This window comes from Gallinula chloropus (genome assembly GCF_964237585.1).
Source record: "Gallinula chloropus genome assembly, chromosome: 6".
Taxonomy (NCBI): domain Eukaryota; kingdom Metazoa; phylum Chordata; class Aves; order Gruiformes; family Rallidae; genus Gallinula; species Gallinula chloropus.
Window position 1 is genome coordinate 964312 of NC_140091.1, and position 24468 is coordinate 988779.

The window sequence follows — 24468 nt, forward strand, 5'->3', positions numbered from 1 at the left end:
TTCAGATCATCAATCCAACCATCAACCTACCCTGCCAAACCCAGCAATAAGCCATGTCCTTAAGCACTGCATCTGCACATCTATTATACATGTAGGCAGTCAAAAATAAATTTGTGGGATTCTTTGCACTTTGCTTTGACATATTTCAGTGTACTAGAGGCAGAGCATCTTCCAGAGGTGCTATTCTTCTTTTGGGGTCAATGTTGTGGGAGGATTTAGGGAGCTGATGGCCACTGTTGTTTTGAGTTCGGAAAAACTGCCTCAAAACCCCCCAAGAATCTAGAAAATACTGTGACAACTTTCTTAACTTGCACACTCCACTAAAAAACCAAACAAAACCTCTTCACAGCAACTCATCAGATCATTTGTAAGAGAGCATCCAGACTGAACACACCAGCACCTTCCAGCACAGGCAGCAGCGTCACAAAGCCCTAGTCTGGCATGAGATGAGCACAGATGTGGTGGTAACAGGGGAAGTGATGCCAGTGAGGGTTAAGGATGTCAAGTCCTCAAGGGATACTTTCAGCTAAAGGCACCGCTGATATCTGAAAAGTAAAACCAGTTGTGGCTTTGTCCCTGTTAATTCCTTCACGAGACTCAGGAGCACCCTCTTCCTCACCACTACAGAAATCAACACCTGGTACAGGCGTGATGCAAGGGTAGAAGGAACTGCAAATAAAGGGAAAATGGCCTTGCCAGAGAACGTGAAACGATGTCCTGACAGTGACAAATGAGAAACTCTGCTCAGACCGATCCACAGTCCCACGGGAATGACTGAGAGTGCCAAGTCACACAAACTCCATCACTGTAAGTGATGAAGGAATGAGGAGAGTGATCAAGGAACGAGGAGAGTGATGAAGGAATGAGGAGAGTGAAGTTTGCTGCCTAAGAGGAAAACGCAGCAGGACCTTTGGGGCTGCAAACTCCAGCAGTGCCTGTGCAGGGATGGAGGGGCAGGGGGAGCCAAGGAGAGAGGGAGGCAGGAGGAGAGAAGCTCCTGGAGATGTGTGATGGAACAGCCCTGGTTGGCTGCCTTCCTTCATGTCACAGTGAACCTGCTGTTCACATGCTCTCCTTGATCCATGTCAATGGCTTTCAAAACTGCCATGAGCCTTTCAGACACACAAAACGACTCCCTGCCTTGTGCCAGTGCAACACTCTGCTGCCAGTGGCAACCCATTGTCCAGGCTGAACTAAAAACCCCCTGACAACCACCTGCCCTTGCAGGATGCAGAACAAACCCTTTTCTCCAGGGCCAGCCATTATTTTCTGTGAATGAGGAATTTGTGGAAGCTGTGTTCAGCACAGCCTGGCCTTCTGTTCAAAAAGGTCACCAGAACACAGAAAATGCTTGTTACAGGAACAACCCAGACCCTGAAACGCTGAGATTTCTCTGTACAGGAGCTCCACGCTCCAGCAGTGGATCCGGCAGCGGCTGGGTCTCATGTGAGCATTCAGAAGTGCTGAGGCAGCAAAAGAGAGGCAAGAATATTGCCACTTACAGTCCTGTCCAAAAAGCTACACAGCTCCTTACACCGGGGTCCCACCCCTGCAAAGGTGAACGTGCCAAACATGCCTTGCTTTGTCACAGGCTGCTGGTGGAACTGCTTGTACAGCCCCTTTTCCTGGGACAGCTCACCCCAGTACCTCTTTCTCACAGCCCCAGTTTGTTTCCAAGCAGCTTTACTCCTTCCTCCAGAGCCCAGCTTCCCAACCTACCACCAGCTACACCACTAGGAACCAATACTCGAGTACCACAAGGAAGCCAGCAGGGAAGTTGTACCAACAGCGATGCCACCGTATGCCCAAGACGCAAGGACCGAGTTGAGTTACTAAGCAGTTACTTAAACCCATCCGTACCTGGAGGATCTTATCGCCAGGCTGGAGCAGGCTGGATGCTGGTCCGTCAGGCTGAACCCTAGTAACAAAGATACCCTATAAGTCAGAAGTAACAGAGGTTAGGATGCTATCACCAAAAACTAGTTCCCGAAATACAGGTTGTCTCCCTAACTGGTTGTCTGGGGGCTTTCTACACTCTGGGAGTGGTCTGAGCACTAAACTTGTGGTTTAAGGTTTGCAAGCAAACAGGAGCAGGGGTTTGTAGTAGCTCTCTGTGAGCTGCAGCTACTGCTCACCTGGTATGGCTACAACTGGGGGGACATTTGAAACTCAGACTGTACAACGCAAAATACCGACCTATTTGAACAGGGCAACAGGGTTATCAGGAGGATAATTAAAACAGAGCAAGCATTAATTATTAGAAGGATGGACACCACGAGCTATACAGCAATCTTTGTGTACTCCTCTAGTGGAAAAAAAAGTTCAATACAGTGTGATATTCAGTGTTCAGGACGATGGTTGGCAGGGCTCCCCTATCCGGTGTCTGAGAGAGACTGACTTGGAAAGGGGGAAAATGGCCAAGCATTAAAGGATACTGTTAGATTCCTTTTCAGAACATCAGTTAAATATGTGAGTAAAGCCCCAAATGGAAGCTGCTGCACACATCTGAAACAGGTCCCCCGCAGTCCTTCGTCTCACCGGCCGCGGGTGAGGGTGTTTCAGCAGACTCCAGGACTGAGCCCAGCCAAACTGGAGCTCCAGGGACACCTGAGAAACTCCTTGCTCGGTACCATCATGCAAGTCACGTGTGTCCCTGTGAGATTTTTAAAGCCTCCTGGAGCAAGGTGCCACCCGGGGTTCCTGTTAGCTGTGTAAAACCTGAGCTCTCCTAGGGCACGGCGAGGGGCTGCTTGTGCTTCACCCACACACCGTGGTGATGAGACGAGCCTGCCAGCCAACCCCTCCAACTGCACCCTGTCTCCCTAGAGCAGACCCTTTCCTGCACAGAGCCACCCTTAATGCCTTCCAGCACGTGGCAGGCAGTGGAGTACAGCTTAGTGCTAACATTAAGCTGTGGGAGGGGAGCCCAGGATGGTACAAGGAGCAGCCCCAGCACGCTGTCCCAAAGGACACCAGCAACCAGCGTGCTTAAGGGGCCATCACTCACACCCCTGATGGCTGTGTACCTCACATGAGGCTGTTCCTGGAGCTCAAAACAGGGACCATCAGTGACAACATCGACAGGAATTCAGGCCCTGTTAGAGCACCTTTCACATCCAAGTGCATTTTGCCTTTCCAGGCAGCTTTCTGCTGGAATTTGGAGAGGTGGGGCAATTCTTCTTTAACCTTGTGCTGCAGAGCTCAGGTTTTAAAAGCGTTTTGATTCCATGACTTGCCAAACATTCTCTGTATTTACAGGGGTTCTGACTGCTGCTGACAACCCAAGCCAGCATTTTCAAGGAATACAAAAGTTAGGAATACATTTAACCAAGAGGTACCCATAGTCCTTGTTTTTCAACATGCTCCAGCCAGTTTTCCCACAGGGAACAGAGAATTCACAGGCCTGAGAGTCCATTTCCTAATCCCAAAGCCCTGGGTGATCATCACCACACCTTGTATTGTTACTGGACTTCCTTGTACTGTAGAGAGATTTATCAATGTCCTAAATGCACCATTCCCAGAGTGAACACCGACTCTCCCTGGCCATGGTGCCCCATAGGGGTGATGTCTGTGGCTGGCATTCCAGCAGAGCAGCCAGCTTGCTGTGGTGTCTGCAAGGCACCACTGGTCTCTGAAACTGAGAGATGGTTCTCCAGAAAACAGTCTCAAGAATGATCTTACACACAAAACAGAAGGCAGACACCCATGTGGTTTCTGGTTTCATTCTCTCATCTTCATTAACCAGGGGAAAAAAGTGAACAGCATAAAAAAAGGGCAAATATGGGAAAAGGTCTTTCAATTATCACAACAGAAAGTGCTTTAAAATTTCACTGATGTTACCCATGGCTCCACTGTACAGCACACCAAAATAAGGACTATTTAGAAAGGAAGATGTAACTTACCTTATCAGAAGGTTTGAATGGATTTCCTTGTCCACTTATTCCACCACTGATACTAAAACCAAGGCCAGGATTCTTCTCTATCCTCACACAAAACTAGGTTGAAAAGATAAGGCAAGATAAGCCCATGGCAACTGTAGAGCCTATCTAAACATCATCTTCCTCTCCTCCTCCATCCCACGTCACTGTTAACCAGATGAGCTGTGTCACTGCACACTCCAGTGTATAGTGTCAGTAGAGTATCACTCTAAGCTCGAAACATTTTCATGATTTCAGTGTGCTGCAACGATGGTCACGTAACAATAACCACAGTGCTGCACATGTATTTGGGTATTTTCAAGGAGAATAAAGCCAACCCTTTAGACTTGTGAAAGAACAGTCCACATTGGCCAGATCTTTCACCTAAACATCGGGATAAATCTGTCAGTGAGGCTTCTCTTGTGCATTTGACTTTCCCAGGTGTCAGACAGGCAGGATCCCTGGTGCTGTGCTTGGGATGGAGCTGAGGAATCAGTATGCTGAAGCCCAAGACCCTGAGAGCATTGTAAGCATCAGGGCTACAGCCTGACAGCACCAACTGCTGTCCACCACACTCCAGGAAATAGTGCTGGATCTCATCTTGGAGCCAAGATGACTCTAGATGGCATTGGGTAATTGAATAGAAAATACAAATGAGCTCAGTGCAGCTTCATGGCTACTCACTGAGCTGGGCTGAGCAGGCACTGAGCCACACTCAGATTGCTTCTGGATCTCAGACTTAATACAGGCAGCTCCTTTTTTGTGCTGAAAACACTTTCCACAGGAGACAGGTTTGCTAATGATGCTGAACCTTATTCTGCAAGTCGGGTGCCCCAGACAGCTCCAGCTGAATGCTGTGGGCATAGGGTCAGGCAACGAAGAAACTCACCAGCACCTGTTTATACTGGGGGCACTGGAGCTGCAGCTGCCCTTTCGCAGGGCTAAACTGAAGCAGCTGATCCAAATCCAAGAAGATCAGCATCTTCAGCTGACCTTCAGCTCAGTGCTGAGGGTGCAGCATCTTGCCACTTACGCTGCAGCCTCAGCACTGAGCCAGGCGGCTGGGCAATGGGCAGAAATTGCTGATTAACTGGGTGCAACCCAGTGATGTCAGGTCTGTTCAGGAACTTTGGTGCCAAATTCTGTTGCCTGGCCAACCCAAGAAAAAAACAGCACCTGTCCCAGCACTGGGGAAGAGAGGAGAGACCTGCTGAGCCTGCCTTGACCTCCCCAGGCTGGCTCTGCTGCGCTCTGCTATTGCCCTGGGATACTGAATCACAGAATCCCCAGGTTGGAAAAGCCCTTTAAGATCACCAAGTCCAACCATTCCTGTCCTGTGCTGACCCAGATCCCTGAGCACCTGATCTACCCTTTTTTCAAACACATTAAAAAGGGGCTCCTACTGCCCTGGGCTCCCTTCTGCTGCTGCACACAAGGCAGAAAGAGCCACAGAGCGTTTGTCACAGTGTCGCTTTCCAGAGGTGCTTCCTCACCTGCTCCTGGTAGGCATCAGTACTCCTCTGCCCCTTGGTCTGGATCAAGCATCGCCCTGTCTGCGGTGCCCGGGAGCTCTGGGAGGAGGGGATCTGGATGGGCAGTGGTGGCTGGTACTGCTGGATGGTGACTTTGTTCATGTTGCCTTCGTACTGCTGCTCGCGGCTCCGGTGCTGCAGGCTTTGTGACCCCATTAAAGTCTGGATGTGGCTACCTGCCTGTGGGCAACGTAACCCGTTAGGCCAGAAATTCAGGAAGCTGAAAAGAAGCAATTATTACAACTTACAGAGTCGAGGAAAAGCAAACCTCTTCGAGCACAGCAGAGGCTTGCCGTGGTTAACAGCAGCAGCAGGGCTGCGCCCAGGGCGTGCAGCCACCCTGGCTGGGTTGAGGGACATCAGCTCCACACATGATGGGTTACAAACTGAAAGTACTCTTGTTTTCCTCCTGTCACGATCTATGCTCCTGCTCAGAGTGTTCTGTGAACTGAAAAGGTTTAATAAATGGAAGTGGGGTGGATTATTCACCTGAAGATGCCAGGATGCATCTTTTCTGCAGATCACTTGGGCTAAGATTTGCAGCACCAGTACAGACACTGGCTGGTGCTGTACCTGGAGACCACACACCAAATTCCATGCCTTGCCCAAGGGATAAATGTGGCTTGTACAAAATGTAGCTAATCAAATTATCAAACGTCTAGGATAATATCTACTGATTTGAAGCTCTAACATTTTTAAGTGGAATGCTGCAAGCACATTGACTTGGCCCTTCTGTCCCTCCATCCCCACTGCCTCTGCCTCTACCAGGTGAGGTTTGCTTTCTGTGCCCTGTCCCTGCCATGGTGAAGTTGCATACTTGCTTACTCTTCAACACAGTGTCTCCATTCAGGCACAGGAATCACATAAATATTTGAGGCAAAATCAATTCAGCTGAGAAAATGCCATGTTATCCATATTTACAGGATTCAGGTGATGTTTAGAAATAACCACATGCAACTTAGCCATAATGAATGAGCAAAATGCACACTGCCTGCTGTGATCAAATACCACTGCCCCCACAGAACATCCCAGCATTGCTGCTGGGAGGTTTCAGACCACATGTACCCATCAGCCAGTGCTGGTGTCTGAAGAGCCTGAATGTCAAAGAGCATTGTGACTGCAAGGCTCGGTGTCTGCAAGTCCCTGTGGCAAACCAGACCCGTGGTATACACCACCCAACACCCCAGCCATGCCTTGGGGTGAAGGTCTAATCCTCAGTACTATGGAGCCCTCATGATCCTGCTGGAAGAGCCACCAATTGCAAAACTGTACTTTAGCTGAGAGTAAATTCAATAGAGCAAAGATGAAAACATTCCTTACCTGCTGGCCACCCATCCAGCCTCAGAAGGTACAGCAGTCAGGGCATTAACTGCTTGTTGCTGTACCAGAAAGACAGCTGAAGGGACTCACCCACAGGCCCCATCGCTCACACAGACGTGGCTGGAGCTGCTTGTGGCACTGGGCACAGGGGGACAGGCAGCAACTGCCAGCAAAGCCGATCTGCTCCATCCTCCTGACTCCCTCTGAGGAAAGGGACCAGGCAGAGTAGGGTCTGCTGGCTCTTTAGCTTAGTACCAGAGGGGTCATCTCAAAGTGAGCAATGACAGAAATCTCTTGCTGCTTGTACCCAGAACTCCAGCCTGTGCACATGAAAAGTGCTCAGGGGACATTGACAGACTTCCTGAGGAGCAGCCTGGTGGTCAGTCTGTGCTGTGAACATCCCACTTTACAGGTCAGAGATCTTCTGTTCAGCCACAGTCAGAAGGGAAGGACACACTTTGGAGCTAATCATGATTTCCTCAGCACCAACAGCCAAGCCCACAGCCAATTGCTGGATCATGGCAGAGATGCAGCTGAGCAGGCGACTGTGCAGCACAGCTCTGTGCTTCATGTTGGCTCATACTCATCACAAGAGGATCCCCCAAAAGAAGAATCCCATTAATTCTGCTCTCTGCCCCAGATATAACCCCAGGTCCAGCACAGCAGGTGCCTGTCTGCCTCAGAGGAAGGTGGCTGTTTGGAATACAAAAAAATACCATGCTGCTTCACTGAAGAAACTCAGATCTTCTTTACCAGGTTGGAAGACCTCTGTACAGAACAACAGATGCTGGAAATGAAAGAGAATGAGCCTCTAGCCTCTCAGTCATGCCTGCCAGAAATAACCCCAAGCCAGAAAGGGAGAGAAATGCTGACTCAGATCTTGCCTGTCCCGGTTTTGAGGCAGCTGCGTTGCTCCAGGTCTGCAGCATGTGCTGCTTCCACACCCAGTGAGCCCCTTACAGCCCACGCAGGGATCTCCAGGAGTTCACATGCCTTCAGCCTTTGTGTGGGCTGCTGCCATCCTGCAGCAGCTGCAGACGGGGCCAACAGAGTCCTGTGCATCCCCAAATCTGTGCAGCTCATACTCCCAGAGGGTCCTTGCCCCGCACCCAGGTTGGCTGGCCTGATGTCACTTCGTTTTCCATCTTCATTCTCACTCTTCATCCTCTCTTTCTCCTAAGAAGGGATTTCCAGGTTCCCTTTTGGCCATCCCCCAGCACACTTCTACCCCTTTCCCACTGAGGGGGAAGCAGCCAGCTCAGAACACAGCTGATTCATCAGGCAAGCAGCTGACTTGTTGGCATGATGGAAGAAGTGGTCTTCCAGGGAGCATAAATTCTGCAGTCCTTTAATAATCCGTGGATTACTCCACTCCAAGATTAAAATATCCAGCTTTTCCATAGGAGAAATAGCCCATAAATTATGGGATGATCACATAAATGATGATATTTAAAGTAAAACTAGTGTTTAATCTGTATTCTGAAGAGCAAAAAGGACAGGAAGAGCCCCTCACCTCCCAGGATGGGGCGTAACCAACATTCAGAATTCATCTTCCCACTCCTGTTCATGGACTTTGATCACATCACTGCTCCTCGTGTGTTCTCACTGTGGCTCTTGCTGGAGGAAGAGAAGCTGCCTTGCTTGAAAACAGGAATTATTTACTCTGCAGAAAAACACCTCCATTCTGCAGGCTGCTTCCCCAACTCCACTTGTGTTCTTTACTTAACATCCACCACAAAAGCTAATTCTTTTCAGCACAGTGTCCAATACCTACAGCACAATTAACGTAGCTAACAATGGCTGAGCCAATGGATCGCTGCACTGAGGCTAAGCAGATTTCAGTACCATGACAGGACGTGTGTACTTACCCCAGCTGAGCAGCCAGACACTGAAATAGCCAGAATGGATCCAAATCTGCAGCTTCTTATTGCAGTAACGCTGATGATGCACAAAAGCAAGTCACAGGCTGTCCAACTGTGAGTTTTATCCCACTGCACCAGTGAAGAAAAGCAGTAACTCCTCTTAAATAACTTATCCTAGGGTTTTGGTGTGTCAGAGGATAAAGAAACCCTTTGGATAACTTAGCTGGCAGAGCCAGCTTCCTCAGACCATGTCAGGGCACTTCCTGTGCCTGGGGAGGGAGGAGCCCTTGGGCTGCTCGAGGTGCGATGGCTGTCGTGTCCTGTCTTCAAGCACTTCTCTCCGTGTGTATCTCTTGTCGTGACCTCTGCATGGAGGCAAGGGCTACTGCTTCTCCAGCTGTCTTGGAGAAAGAGATGTGAAGCCAGCAGGGAGCAATTTGCCTCATCAGGGCTGACAGTTAATGCACTCAGAAGACCTGACTTCAGGAAGGCACAGGACCCATCTCCACACACAGAACAATCAGCCTAATTGTCGCTCCTGAAACGAGCAGCTCCATCTCCTCCAGCTGACTGCAAACAGAGTTTGCCAAGATCCCCCATTCTCCAGCTTGATGGTCAGAGCCTCTGAAAACAGCTTCTTGGTGGACGAGCAGAGCCAAGTTGGGGCTGGGAGAGAGGAGCCAGTGTCTGCACAGAACCAGGCCAGATCTGACCTGAGAACTGAATATCTACCACCACAAGGTAGGAGAAATTAGAACCTTTTCTAGTGAGTTTATCAGCGAACAATGTGTGCCTAGGAGGTCGCTGCCAATATTCCTGTGGCTGTTCAGACACTGGGCTGGCCTCCATCTCCACACATTTGAGTTTCACCATGAACTGAAGGATGTAATTGAAATGAGAAAGCTGAATGAAGACTTCTCAGGACAGGAGGGAGCTGAGGGCTGTCTGACACGTGCAGGAAGGCGCCTGCCAAGCCCACCGTGCCCCTTTCACACACTCCAGACGTAGCTACTAGCATCGGCATGGACACAAGAGCAGGTAGCAGGCATGGACACACCTCAGTTTGTAACAACTAAGCCCTGAAACCAACCCATGTGTTTCCCAAACCTGTCCTCAGGAACCTGCCCCCCTCCTTCCAGCCACTCGCCGGGAAGAGGAGGTGCCAGCAGCCCGGCCAGCAGCCCGCTGGTGCCGCTTACCTTCTTGGTGACGGTGTCCGGCGGCACGTCCCGCCGCCCCAGCGGGTAGGGGTTCCACTGGCTGCTCACAGACACCTCCTCCTGCCCGTTGTCCAGAATGCTGCTCTGCTGCGACGGGGTCTGTTGCAGAAACGGTAGGGCAGCCTTTAGTCACGCTCACACCGCGGCACAAAAGCCTCTCTTCATATTTAGTTCAGCAACCAACCCAGTTAAACCGTAACGCGCTACTGGTAAAGACAGAAAGCCTCTTTAAAGGGCTACAGCATCTCGTTAGGGTGTAACCACACTGCTGTGGGACTCTCTGCAAGCAGGACAGCTCGAAAGACATGTAAGGGGAGTAATGAGAATAATGAATGATGAGAGAAAGGAGAAAATTAATTGAACATAGCTCGTTATTTTCAGGGAAGCACATTTTGGCAAAGCCCCGCATTTAACCGTGCAGTCTGCCATTAATCACTGGAGTTAAAGCTTCCTTGCTGTTCAGTCAGGCATCAGAAATGTTTTTATTAAGCACCTGCCACCAAGATTAAATGATGTGCTTGGATTTCCTTCAGAAAACACTCCTTAATGGCCATCTTGAACTCGTGCCTGCGGCCCCCTCGCACTGTGCTCTGTGCCTTCAGAGCTCTCTAGGCCATGGCTGGTTCTGCTCCAAGTTAGCAGGGCACATGTACAACCTTAAGCCGGACTCAAATGCTTTCCTGCAGGTGAGTGGACATAAAACACATGTAAAAGCTTCCTAAATGCACTTGATGCTCTTCTTGTTATTATTTTCCACTTTTCTCTCCTTCTATAGATGGTTCATCGATGTTGCTTTTCCCCCGGTTCTCTGACTCCTGTTCTCAGCACTTCTGAGGATGCTTCTTCCGTCCCATCCTGATTTTCTGTTGTCTGTTGCTGGAATTTTTGCTAACATGGGTACAGCTTTTGGTGTCAGACTTCCCAAAACACCAGCACTTTACTACAGCTGGCAGCGTTCAGCAGTACGTGGCACTCGTTTGGGTATAGCTGGTTATTCAGTTCTAATGGTAATCTGCAAAGAGGCAAAGTCTTCTCCTCCTCTGTCATTCACACAACTTCATCAGCTTTGATTAAAAAAAAATCATGACATGCTCCTTTAGATGACCCAAGAGCAACTGAAACTTGCTGTGAAATAGTAAAGCTGGTAACCCATCAATTATGAACTTTCTGTAAATGCAAGCTTAAAAATCCTTTAGAAATAGATCAAAGCAAATTGTGATTGAAATCATGCTCCTCAGAGGTTAAGTAAAAAAAAAATACGAGCCTGATTATTTAAAATCAAGCAAAACTGTCAGTATAATTCCCTCATCATTCAAGAAGTCTTCTGGAAAAAATCAGGAGATGTGATTTTCCACATATTAAAAACCACTAGAAAAACATTTTCCCTACTGACCCTCCAAGACGTCCCCACAGAGCTGGCTTGGCACACAAGAGGAAGGGAAAGCGAGCCCAAGCTCAGCACTTTTCCCCAGCTTACCCCTCATGGCTGGGCCCAGAGCTGCAGCACCGTTCACAGGCAGCACAGCTCTCTCCAGCGCTGGCACACTGGGGCACAGAGCCATGTGCTAGTGTATGGACACCTCTAACCCGACTGTGTGGCTCCAAGTCCTTCATGCAGCTGAAGCTGCGTCCAGCTGGGCCCCAGGACTGCGAGCAGCCAGCCCGAGGGTGCTGCTGGGGGAGCCCCTGACTGAGGCTCCCCAACCCAGGACACACAGAGACCCGAACTGGGTCCCAGTTTGGGCTCAGGTAGGGCTCTTCGTGCCTACTTGAACTTCTAAATTGTCCGTTCTGCCTTGTTTGCTGCTTGTCCCCATGTAACCCACATCCGAACGGGGTGAGAGGAGACACATCATCTGGGCCTGGGGCAGTAAAACCGCTTCCAAACCGAAAAAGTCCAATTGCAAAAGTCTCAGCTCTGAGGAGAGGGGAAAACCAGGGAAAAAGAAAGGCCATGGCCTCTGCGGAGCCACCCGCAGCACGAGGTGCCCCAGGCTGGGCTGGGACCCGCTCACTTCCCGGCGGGATGAGTTTACAACCCACCCTGGTCCCACGGAGACAGGGCTGGATACTGCAGCAGCTTCCTCAGGGACACGCTGGGTTTCCACTCAGTGACAGGTGAGCACGCCGACTGCTCGTACGGGGAGGGGGCACTGCACCCTTCCAAGGAGCCTGCACCCAGCCACAAGCACTGAGCAGAGCTGTGAGCTGGAGGCCAGAAACTGGAGCTGTTCTTCTGGTGTTTCTAATGCCACTGAGGACGAGGACTGTGGAGTGCTGGAGCTGCAGAGGTGAGTTCACACTCAAAATGGAGCAGGAAGGAGGACAGAGGGAGCTTTCTGCTTTCCCAGGGAACAGGAAGATCCCATGGTAACAGGTTTTTCTTTTCATTTTCTGCTGCAACATGAATTTATCTACTTGCAATATTGTTCATTTCCAGAGCTGACAGACTGCAAACAAGCTACATCATAGCTAAGCCTAGGTAAAGATGAAAACCAGCTGTTCAAGCATTAAATACATGGAGCAGAATCGATGTAATAAATTTTCTGAAATAAGCAATTGCTATACTTGATTTCCTGATCTTCCCCAGGACAATTAGACCTCACTCATTACTCTCTTGAATCTAGGCCACGAGAATGAGGAAGAAGAGGTGAATACTGAGCTGCTGTGGCCTGGATTCATTAAGAAATGCAAAATGCTTTAGAACGTGTGAAGGAATAAAATTAAACAATACTAAACATACAAATCACTTGTTCAGCAGTAATTTTTCACCACTTTCCCACAGTACAGTAAAAGAATACACCCTTTCATGCAGTTCAGCATCACAGTTTAAAGGGGGTATGTAGCAATGAGATGCTGGTGAAATATAAAGCAGAATAATTCACAGAAGAGCACACCCCAAAACATGTCACCCTGAACAGTTCCACAGATCCCCTCATATATGAGTTCCATATTCACCTGGAGCCTAAAGTGATTGAAGTGATGGATAATACCTCATGCCTAACGTGTGTGGAGAAATAGCACCATTGCTTGGAGCTGATGTCAAAAACGGGCTTATTTCAAGGACTTGTGGGAAGTTTATACCCAAATAGACAAACAAATTCTTTGAAAGAGAGAAACAGCATGAGCAACACTGGAAAGCTGTCTGTGTCCAAACACACACACCTACGGAGAAGATTCGACCCAGACGTCACTAACTGAGCAACAGAGAAGCACACACTAACACTGGGACTCCTTGGAGCCCAGGGACAGCTGAATGGGAGGTGTACACAAGGTCAACGCTGCACGGACAGTGAGCTACAGCAAGGGAAGCCTGACAGGGCCCTGTGTGCGTGCTGAGCTATCCCTGGGGACACGGCGTACGACGCGCAGGCCCGCGTTAGGAGTTAAGCAGTGCTAAGGCCTGTCCTCCCGCCAACCTGTACAAGCTGCTCGCCTTCCTGCCAGTACTTTATCTTCTTCTTCTATACAGGCTTGGGTGTAAACTCTTAGTTGGGGCGGGGAATCCTCCTTGGGGAACTGCTGACTCCGGAGCCCTGGCCAGGAGCTGCCGGGGAGGAGGCCAGCTGGCCCGGCACACCGCGCCTGCGGCCAGTCCCGCAATTAGCAGCACAGATGATCGCATTTCAGCGCCCGGATCTGTGCTCTGTTGCCCTTTAATTACTCACAGAGAGTAGCTAATTTGTAGCAGCAGCTCCCGGTGCTAGTGCAGGGAGGTGCTTATCCAGGCTCTCTGACCCTAGCACCACCACAGCCCCCGGCCCTCACACGCCATGTCAGGGCGGCCGCTTGCGACTGCACCTGGCTGCTGCTGTCACGACACTGCAGCCACACGTGGCACTGAGCAAGGTCTCAGCATCTCCTCTCTGATACCTCCTCTGATACATCCCTCTCTGGCTTGTCATACGCGCTTTTCCCATCAGGTGTTTGTATAGAACTCTGTGTGTACGTACGTAGCAGCAATTTATCACTAACAGCTGTAAGATGAAGAGAAAAAATGAGCAAATGATCTTCTTTCTATAGGCATTACTCAAAAAAAAAAATACTAAAGTTAATTTAGGTGTGGTAGACCTGTGCTCAAACCTCATCAGCTATTACAGCATACCCAATTACCGCTCACACGTTAAAACCCCTGTCTCTTGGAGCCTATTTAAACGCACATTAAACGCTTCTACATTAACATTGCTAAGATCAAACAGTCACAAAACAAAACATATCCTCCCGTTTCTGTGCACAGATTAAGTCATCAAGAAGATAGAATGGTTGCATCGGGCTGTAACAGAGAGCAGAAAGCAGTAATGACAGCCATGTGAGCTACTGAATCCAAAAAGCAAGATCTTGAGCAGAAAAAACACGTCACCATCATCTTTGCTTTTTGGATTGTGTATCGTATAAGCATGGATAATAGGCAAAAGCTAAACCAGGAGAAAGCAAGGAGTATTAGGAATTTATTTCGTAATGCCGGCATATGCGGGCTCTCCCATACTTACTTTCGGTAGAGGTAGCTCTTGAAGCATTTGGCTTTCAAATTTAGATTTAGTCTGCAAGTTTAAAGTCATGCTTCTGCCGGCATGCATTGCTGAAAACCCTCCAGAGTGCAGCATGCCAAGGCTAACTGTGTTGTGTTTGTAAGCAGCGGTCTGAGTAGAGGAAACAACCACGTGACAGGATATGAACACACATGCTCATCGAATTAAGTATCACACATACATGGTTAAATTCACAGAGTTTTAGTTTAAGCAAACAAACGGTACCGAGGAATAAATAGCTTTCTGGTGCATGCACTGGGTCACACGGAAGCAAGTACATCGCTAGTTGTACATAAAATGGATACCATAAAAGACTTCCACGCTGACAGCAGATGAAATATGTCGTTATCTGTAGTTTGGAAACTGCAGCATATAACATGGTACAAGTCTTTATTTTGCAAAGGAGGCCAGATTTTGGTACGCCTGCGCAGCCACGGGTGGGCCAGGAAACACATCAAAGAGCATCAGAGGCAGAGGCCTGTGCAAACCCCTCTAGGAGAAGGCTCTGAGCCATCTTTTGAGCTGGCAGCTGCCCACGAGGGACAAGCTCCGGTCAGGCCCCGCACAGCGGGCACCCAGGTCCTGCCTGGACCGGGCAGCCTCTTCCGGAGCCGCGGCATCGCAGCACCCGGGGGGCATTCTCAGCGGTAAAACCGCCAGCCCAGCTCCTTACAGCTGTGATTATTGTGTGGTGCAAACACACCTAGCAACTACCTCGCTGGCACTGCAGGGACTACTCAGACCTCAATTCATAACTAGAGAACATCGCCAGCGTCAGCCTCCCAGGAGAGAATAGTACTTTTTAAGCAAGTACACGTTGTAACTGAAGTGTAAGGTACTTCTTAAGCACACACCGCCTGGGAAGTGTTTATTTCCACCAGACACGGGGGTGCACTGTTTTGCCTAGGTGTTTTCCAATGGGTTTTACACATCCTGAGGGCAGCAGCTGAGGTCAGAAGGAAGCCTCAGCCCTCAAGCCAGTTTTTAAAGTTTACCCATTTGATCCTGAATGGTATTTTTAGTATGCATCACATCGGAGAGACTGGAAGGTAACGGACAGATTCACACCAAAGTAGCTAGCAGAAAATAGCTTCAAAATCTGTCCATATACCTAACTTATGCACTTGACAACGGTTAACTTTTCACAACCACTTCAGATTATGAAGTAAATCCGATTCATGAAGTAAGCCATTAAATAGTCAAGCTTATTATTGCAATCATGCACTATATACTTGGTTTGTATAGAAGGCGAGTAAGCATAACTTCCTACAGCTAAAAGGAGTAATAATCATATTCCTCATTAAAAACAGTGGCAGTGGATATCCAGTGGTATTTCTCAGAGTTAAGACCTTAAAATCCCCTCCACTAGCAGTGACAGGAAAGTTAAAATACATGACTTGACTTTTTATCTGTGATTTTCCTCTTTATTGTCTGTCACTGCAGAGATGCCTCCAGCATCTCCGAGTGCCCTCAGAGACGGCTGCTGAAGGGGTGCACCTCAGCAGCGCGCTCCCATCTGGTGGTAAGGAGAGATTTTTACGGGTTTCATTAGTGCAGGCGGTGCTGCAGTGGTTAGTTACTACATTAGTAAGGTGCACCGCGGTGCGTTACTCGTGCAGAGGCTCTTGATCACTCGTTTACCCAGGAACCCCCTCACTCCAGCTGCCCTGGAGCACCCCCAGGCCCCTTTGCGGGCCGGTTCCTCTCACACCGATGCAGGAATTTCGGTACTGGGAACTCTGGTGGTTACCACTGTACGTGCAAATAGTTTGAAATACCAAAACACACAACTAAAGGCATTAATTGCAGAGAAATGCCAAACATACCCTGTCTAACCTTCTAGCTTCTATATGTCTAAGTAGCTGTTGTCTCCAGTCAGCGGGCATTTTAGCACAGCTCTCATTTCCCTTCACAGGGGTAGGCCTTGTCTTTATATCACTGTTATCGGAAGGCTTGTCGCCATAGTTACCCAAGTTATAGTCTGACGGTATCTTTTCCAGCAGAGCTGCCATTGTAGGCCTCGCTGAAACCGGCCTGGTTTGGGACGTGCCGTAACTCTCTGTACTGTAGCTTCTTGCAGACAACGGCCTCCTTTGTGTAAGGTTTTTAACTGGGAAGCTTCCAGTCTGGGCTTTCACTTCTTGGTAGGAAGGATGCTCGTCTTCGTACCTGCCGTTCCTCTTGAGGAACTGAGACTCGGAGACCGAGATACTGCCCTGGCGCTCCACGGCTCCTCGGTACGGAGGCCGGCCATACCTATTGCTGGGGGGCAGCTCGTGGGGCTCGCTGACTCTCCTGAACATGGACATCTCGGTGGAGCTGGCCAAGGAATCCGCCCTCCTCAGGAAGCCCGGCCGAGAGCCCTGGCTGACGAAGGGGGCACTGACCGCCTCCTCATTCACCGACGGCTGGGAGAAGGAGAACATGTGCTCCACGGGCGGGTAGCCGCGGTACGCCCGCGGGCTGACCAGGTCCTGGGGCAGGTTTTTACTCGGTTGGGGAATGTACTCGGGGTTGAGCTGGAAAGGCGGCGGCAGCCTCTTCTCCGCTGTGACCTCCACTGCTCCCTGCGGGTTGAAGCTTTGGTCGAACTGGTAGACTTTCTTGGTGACCGACGGCTTCTGCTGCGGCTGCACCTTGATGCTACCGTAGGTCAGCAGCTCGTCGTCCAGCATGGGGACCGACTGGCTGCGGGACATGCTCAGCATGCCGTGCTCCGGGCCCAGGAGCTTGTCCACCCTCTCGTGGGTTCCTACAGTATCGTTACCAGATGCATAGTTTTCTAAGGGTATATTATACACTTTGTATGTACCAATGTCTATCTCATCGATACTCTGGGACTTCTTAAATTTGTTAGTTTTTAAATCCCTCATCATTGGAGAAAGCCGTTCTGTACTCTTGCTGATGGAGATCACACTTTTGGAAGGATCTGGGCGACAGTGGATATGGGAGAAGACGTTGGTGAGACTTCTGTTAGCGTTTGAATCGTGATATTCCCATGCTATTCCTGGAGTGAAAGTGCTAGTCATTTCAGGAGACTCTTTGATGTGATCTTTCCGCTCAGGCAAAGGGCTGGTGGTGGGGGTGCTTTCCAGTTTGGAAGGAAAAGCTGTCCTGTCTTCAAAAGGACTAGGGGTTCTGGTCCAATTTTGCCAAGGATTGGGAGGAGGCACTTCAGATTCGTGTGTGTTTCTGAGCGTCGGCTGCTCCAGCTCCAGGGGAATGCCAACGATCCTGTCTTGTCTAATCAACGGCCTGCGCCCGTGCGCCGATGTGCTTCGGGATTTGGTGGTCAGGAGGGGGTTGGCACTGGGGTTCTCCACCGCGCTCTCCTCGGCGACAAACCCCGTGTTGTCGTAGTGCGAGCTGTCGTTCCAGCTGTCGGCGAAGGTGTCGCTCAGCGGGCGCCGGTCGGTGCGCTGCGGCAGGCTCCCCGCCGGCGCGGATTCCCTCTGGCTGAGCAATGGCTTTGTTTCGAGGGGCTGTGGGAATGACTGTGCCAGCCTGCAAAAACCAGAAAAAACAGCGGAACAAGATAAAATGCCCCCTACCAGAGCACACAGGTGGTCATCAGCAAGGTGGAGTAAGGAAGCCATTTCATATTCCCCTGTTACCCATGCTCTGGCTTTGGGACTGCACTAGGAGATGTGCACCTTGTGCCACTGGTTTGGCATGGAGCTATCCCAGCTTTCTGCACTGGAGTGCAGGTTGTGTAAGGACGTGCACAAAGACCCTGAGCAGTCAGTCAGAAGTCCTGGGTGGCCCAACGCCACGTTCACATAAACCCAGCTGAACATATTCCCACTATAAAATAATATTTTATGGGTGCAGGGGGAGATTTTTTACACTTGGGTTATTCTTCTTGTAAACAGAAGTACTAGATTCAGTTTCTGTGTGGTCTCACCACCCATCTCCAGCCCCTCTTTAAGAGGGAAGAGCCTGTGGCAGGGACTCCATCCAGGATGGGGCTGCGTTAGGTGATGTATGGCAGGAATAGACGGGGCAGGGTGTTCCTGGTGTGGTACAAGAGCATGTTCAGGTTGTTGACGACCAGTGCAAATTACAGCTTTCAAAGAAATGTGTTTTCTGGAGGTCCAGCAAGGCTCAGGACAGCAATAATACAAGAGACATACAGCCTGCTATCTGTGCTGAGCTACAGCCAGCTGCAGCTTGGGACCACACCGAGCACAGCTCTGTTATTTATGGAATGCCTCAACAGAGAGCATCCAACCCCTTCCAAAACCTAGGACAAAAGGCTGTGTTAACAAAGCTGTGTTAAGAAAGATGATCACACCTGTTCCCCCACAGAGAGTTATTCACTGCTTCTTTAGCCGTTGTCTGCAAGGACCCCATTTTAACGTGCGCGTTGGAGGACCCTGAGGAAGCCTGGGAAGGGGAATAGTCTGAGTAAGTGCCTGAGGAAACGCTGTTATTCAGACAATGGATCTTATCTGCTTCAGACTCGTCTGTCGACTCTGAAACAAAACACAGCAAACATTTTCAGGAGGTGCTACTTGTCAGCTAGACTCCAGAAAAATACATTCTGACATTGGTATTATGTATATCTCTATATACACACAGAGATGCATGTAATATGCTTTAAAACCAGAGTGCAATGTAGAACATCTTAAGTAACATGTCTATCTGTGCACACGACATCTATCTGTGCACATTCCATAGGCTTTCATCTAAAAGGTTGGAAGTCAAGTCAGTACCTTTCTTTTCTTTACCCAGGAGAACAAGTTTGGGTGGGTACAACGGAGTCTCTGGCATGGAGGGCCGAAGTTCCCCTATCCTCATCTCACTGGCAGGATGTCCAAAGGCATCCTGAGGAATATAATAACGTAGAGTAAACATAGGAGGCAGGATGCACTTCAAACTGCAACCAACAAACATTTCACAGCCTTCTTCCCGTGAATGTGACAACACACCACAACCCCACCACACGGGCAGTGTCTAATCATGCTGATTTGTCAGCTGAACATTCTAATTAGCCCTACATAAATACTCCCCAAAATTATGGTGATGTGCTCATCCTGAAAATGGGGACAAAACAGATGGAACTTGCAAGATACATCAAGGCCGTGTAAACATTCTCAGTGAAGTAAAGGTCAGGGAAATGCAAGCTGCCAGCAGAAATAAATACAGATTCAGAATAAACATTTACTTCTTATCCCAGGAGGAAGTATTCCTCACTCATTCAATCATGGCACAAAGTCCCTCTATAGATTCATCTGTCCCTAGAGCTGTATTTAATTAAAACCACTTTGTCTCAAAAGAGTTTTTTGCTAAATTAAAGTGATTTGGATTTCATAAACTTCTCATTGAGAGTTCAGCAGATCTTGACCTTCAAAAACTGTCCTGCACAACTGTTCTGCTGTTCTTGCCAACCACAGGATATATACTAAAAATACCAGGAGTTAAAATGTGGCAAGTGAGATGTAGCCTGAGAGATTTCAAACTAGGACATTGAAACTAGGCTGATAGGATAGCTGGAAGGGGGTGAAGATGCAAACAGGGGGCATTGAAGATCAGGCTTGCCGAAGCTCTGAGCAACCTGCTGTAGTTAAAGGTGCCCCTGCTCACTGTGGGGGGTGGGACTTGATGGCCTTTGAAGGTCTCTGCCCACCCAATGTGTTCTATGGTGCTGTGAGTTGGTGGTGTCCTGGTCTCCTGGGCAGGTGGGGTAGGGATGGCACCAGAGGAATGGCACCAGTGACCCTGCCCGCAGCGGGGGGCTTATGGAATGGGAGCTGGAAGAATGAGCAACATGGGAAACCCACTCTGGGGGCTCAGGGAAATGGCATGGGAAGGGAACTGGTGAGGATGAGGACAGCAGCGCTGGGAAGCCCTGCCAAGGCCAGTCAAGATCCTGTGAGGAGGCGATTGACAAACTTGTGATATCTTGAAAGTGAGTGATGAGCGGGGATTTCATTTGTGAAAGGATGGAAGTTGGAGGAGGAGAGTACCTAGTAAAAAAGTAGAAGCTTTGAAGAGATATTAGGAGAAAATCAGTAATCAGGACCATAAATGAGCAAGGAAATGGTGAGGAGAAAAATACTTTGGAGGGAACTTACACTAACGGAGACACTAGGAGGATCTCTGTACCCTGACATTTTGTCATTAAAAGTACTCCAGCGACTCCAAGAGTGATGTAACATGTAGAGAAACAATTTCAGAGGGAGAATGTACCAAACTCCCATTATTCAGCTGCAAAATGCTATGGTATTTTTTTAAAATTTACTTGCTGCTACTCAGGAGAAATCTTGCAGGTGTTTACTCACCATTAACTACTTTGTGTAGTGACACTGGAACCAGGGGTTTGTAGAAGCATTTACCACGTGATTTAACTCACACTGACACGACAGAGATTGCAATCCTGCAGCTGGTGTTTGGCTGAAGGTGGTACCACACCAGCACAGCAAAGAACAGGTATCGTCACCGCCCGGTGAGTTCAGCCCTCAGTGCTCACATACAGGCAGTTCCTACCCCGTGCAACATACTCAAGACTTTAAACTACTTCCACATGCAGAGATCCCTTCTCGTGCCTGCTCTTTCTAACATGTCAGCAGTGATGTAGCTACAACTGAAAGCTAACGCTGGTGCAATGGCCTTTTCCCAGTGCAGCACAACCACCTTCTAGCACAGTGCAATGAAGTTCCCCAAAGCCATTTTTGGGAAATAAAGGAGAGTGCAGCATGTGCAGAGTGTGAAATCCTCCACCTCTGACGCGTGGTGCATGTCAGGTTTCCCACTGTACCTCTGAGCTTTTTGTATGCTCTTCTTTCTCTTCCCTGCCTGGGAGTTCCTGAGTCGACCTCTGAGTGTTGCCTGTATCAGACAGGTGACTCTTTTGGAATTCATTATCATCTTGAACCTGGAATCCCAATATTGTGCCATGAAACTTCCAAAAGTTGTAAGCTTAAAGTAAAACTACTCGCTGTAAGACAGGAAGAACCAGCAGTTCCATCTTTAACACAAGGATGAACGCAGTAGGTTTTTACTTCAGGCATATGGCTTTATGAATTTCCTGTGTTCTCTTCTTCCTTTCTTTTCCCCCAGTCCAGCTATTCCCATGAAAACCAACACACTTTGAGCAGAACTACTCTGGCATTTGTCTACATGCTGTTAAAATGAAGTATGTTGTAAAAAACCCAAATCATATTCCATTTAATTCTACTCTAAGAAAACCTTTCTTCTTCCAAGCCTGAGAACAAAAAGGTCACAAATGGGGAAAAAAAAAGAAAAAAGGAGGAAAAAAAAAAAATCATTAACAGACCAATTGTGAGGACAAAGGGAATTGTGCTGTGCCAGAGCTTCTTTCTCAGAACTAACCAGAGGGATACAGGTAGAGGGCAGAAAAATACAGTGAGCTGTTTCCCAAGAGAAAAGACATGGTAAAAACCAGTAAAGGAACTGGGAAAGAGAAATACCACCAATTATTCCTGCTGACAATACAAGAACATGAAATGGATCATTTGGAGAGATGGAATGTTAAAAAGAACCTGACTCCCAGGGTCTGCTTGCAAAGCACTTACAGCCCTGACCAGAGCAGCCCAGCACGTGTGAGGCAGAGGGACGTGGGACCGTCACAACCTCAGTAAAGATCTCGTGCCATGGAGAAACCACAAGCTCTCTGATAAAGATATTTCTGACTCCTGGTAAACACAGGTAATTCTGCTGCAAAGACCTTATCCAGGTATGGGACTGAAGCAGTCCAGAATCCTTAGTGTTGTGCATCTCCCACAACACACACATCCCCTGAATCAAGTGTAGCCAGGCACCCTGGGGGAAACAGAAGTCAGGAACTCCTCCTGGAAAGGCAGGAGGATCTTTCAAGACAGACTTCCAGGACAGTCTACAGGAAAGGAGAGGGACTGCTAGACCCAGGGGAACGACCTTCAGCTGCAGGAGGGGGATGGAGAGGGGCTGGGAGGCAGAAATCCTTCCTGGGGAGGGGGGAGGCCCTGGCACAGGGTGCCCAGAGGAGCTGGGGCTGCCCCTGGATCCCTGGCAGGGTTCAAGGCTGGGTTGGAGGGGGCTTGGGGCACCCTGGGCTGGGGTGGGGGTGTCCCTGCCTGTGGCAGGGGGGCACTGGGGTCCCTTCCCACCCAAAGCAGCCTGAGGTTCAGTGATTCTGTGATACTTTCACTACAAACAAAACAAGAAGAGAACTCTTCTCCACTCCCAGCCACCCAAAAGCCCCACAACACAACCCCCACAGTAACAAAGTCAGAAGTGGACAGGACTGAGGTCTTGTTTTGACTGCCACGAGGTGAAGGTCTCAGAAGATCCATCAGCTGAGGAGGTGTTTTTCTAGCTGTTGGCACTACCACCTACCCCTGCTTTGGATCACTCAGAGGACAGTCTCTCCTTTCTACTCAGGATTAACAAGCCTGCCAGGAATTAACACTAAGGATGCTGTAGGTTGGACTGGAAAAGACTATCTTTGCTCCAAATCTGAGCATTACATCCAGTATTTCCAGTTTGTTTGTCAACTCATTCATACCAAGAACATTAACTACAAAGATCTTAATTGCTGATTTGTGGTGTTCCTCACTGCTCCCCAGGGGAGGCCACACAACCCACCAAGTTATCCCAGACTTCTTGCCCAAATGCACATCTTTCAAACTGACCTAGGGCAGCAGAGAGGTTCATTTCAATGGATGATTAATTAAGAAATTGGTTATTAGGACTGAAGCTGGAGGCTGATACAGGGGATTGGAATCATAGCTTGTTACTCATTTCAGATGCTCCCTTTAATTATTTAGAAACAGTTTTGTAAGAGACACATGTAAATCAATTGCAAGAAAACCAAGAAGAGATCAGAAAAGAAACCAGCTTATCTGGGCTCTGAGGGTGGAGCAGTGGGCACTGCACCTGAAAGGGAATCACCCTGCTAGTAGAGGTGGTCTCCAGTCTCAATCTGCACCAGAACACACCTGATTTCCACACTGTACTTTAACTAGAGGCTGGAAAGCGTGGCTCCTAATTACCTGCAAAGCCAATGGGGCTTAATTGAGTTTAATCTGATGTGGTACAACCAAAATGATACTAACACTACTCAGAAAATCATCTCACTTTGCCAATAGCTCCTCATACCTCCTTGTCTTCATGCAGGAGACCAAAGAGAGGAGAATGTATCCCTCAGAGGGACAATGTATCCCCCAGAGGGGACAATGTATCCATCAGAGGGACAATGTATCCATCAGAGGGGACAATGTATCCCTCAGAGGGACAATGTATCCCTCAAGGGGACAATGTATCCCTCAGAGGGGACAATGTATCCTACCCAATGTGTCTTGTCAGTATCGTTTCAAGGTCCAGACAAGCAATGTGCATGCATGTTCCCAGCATGGGTAATTAACATGTGTTCCCAGCATGGGCAATTAACACCCACAGGGACCCATGAAGCAGCAGCCTGGTGCTCTGAGACCAGCAGTGTGTACTCAGCAACAGCAGAACAGGTGAATACTGGTGCCACAAGCCCCAGGTTGGTTAGAAGGGCAGATTTACACAGGAAGGAAGAATTCTGTGGGTAGAAGGGAATAAGGGTGGAATTTAATGTTTCTGATTTAGATAAAACCAGGAAAGATGTAACTTAAATACTGCAGCTGGAATCGAAACCATGCCTAGGTTTGAAGGACACCTTCTGAAGCCATCCTAAGAGAAAACTCCTGTTGTTGTTTTAAAGAAATGAAGCATTCAGCTGTAAATAACCCCCTACAGTGACTGCTGAGTGTGTAAGAACAGCTACTCTGGGCTGGGGATGTGGCAAAGCCAGGGAGGAGCATTCAGGCTACACATCTAGCCAGAGACAGGGGTGTTTCCAGGACCATATGTTTATCACAGTGTTTAAACAACAGAAGGGGGGGGGAAGATCATTTGATGCCCCCTATTCCTTTTGAACATGAGGACATCATAAAGATGTCCAGGAATGCTGGCACTCCTGTGGGGCTGCCCAAGCTTCCCAACCACCAGTACCCGCTGCTGGGGTAAGAGATCTCTGGTTTATAATCCCTGGTGTCAGTGGGAATGCTAATGAGCAGGTGCCCTCTGAGATGGAGCTTCAGCTCTCTGTATCACTT

The 24468-nt window shown here is 48.9% G+C and overlaps 1 protein-coding gene across 4 annotated transcripts in view; it reads right to left on the minus strand.

The window, feature by feature from the left end:
* LRRC7 (leucine rich repeat containing 7) overlaps positions 1 to 24468 on the minus strand; it is a gene marked incomplete at its 3' end in the record, with an annotated part of 76559 nt that overhangs the window by 1106 nt on the left and 50985 nt on the right. The window contains exons 16-24 of one of the 4 annotated variants that reach the window (XM_084266460.1): positions 21141 to 21257; positions 19096 to 19207; positions 18675 to 18855; positions 16207 to 17884; positions 14342 to 14491; positions 9831 to 9950; positions 5411 to 5629; positions 3903 to 3995; positions 1861 to 1935 (exon numbers count right to left, since the gene is read on the minus strand). In XM_084266460.1, coding sequence (XP_084122586.1) covers positions 1861 to 1935; positions 3903 to 3995; positions 5411 to 5629; positions 9831 to 9950; positions 14342 to 14491; positions 16207 to 17884; positions 18675 to 18855; positions 19096 to 19207; positions 21141 to 21257 — 2745 coding nt within the window. The remainder of the gene's footprint in view (positions 1 to 1860; positions 1936 to 3902; positions 3996 to 5410; positions 5630 to 9830; positions 9951 to 14341; positions 14492 to 16206; positions 17885 to 18674; positions 18856 to 19095; positions 19208 to 21140; positions 21258 to 24468) is intronic. The other 3 variants (XM_084266461.1, XM_084266462.1, XM_084266463.1) reach the window with 3 other exon arrangements.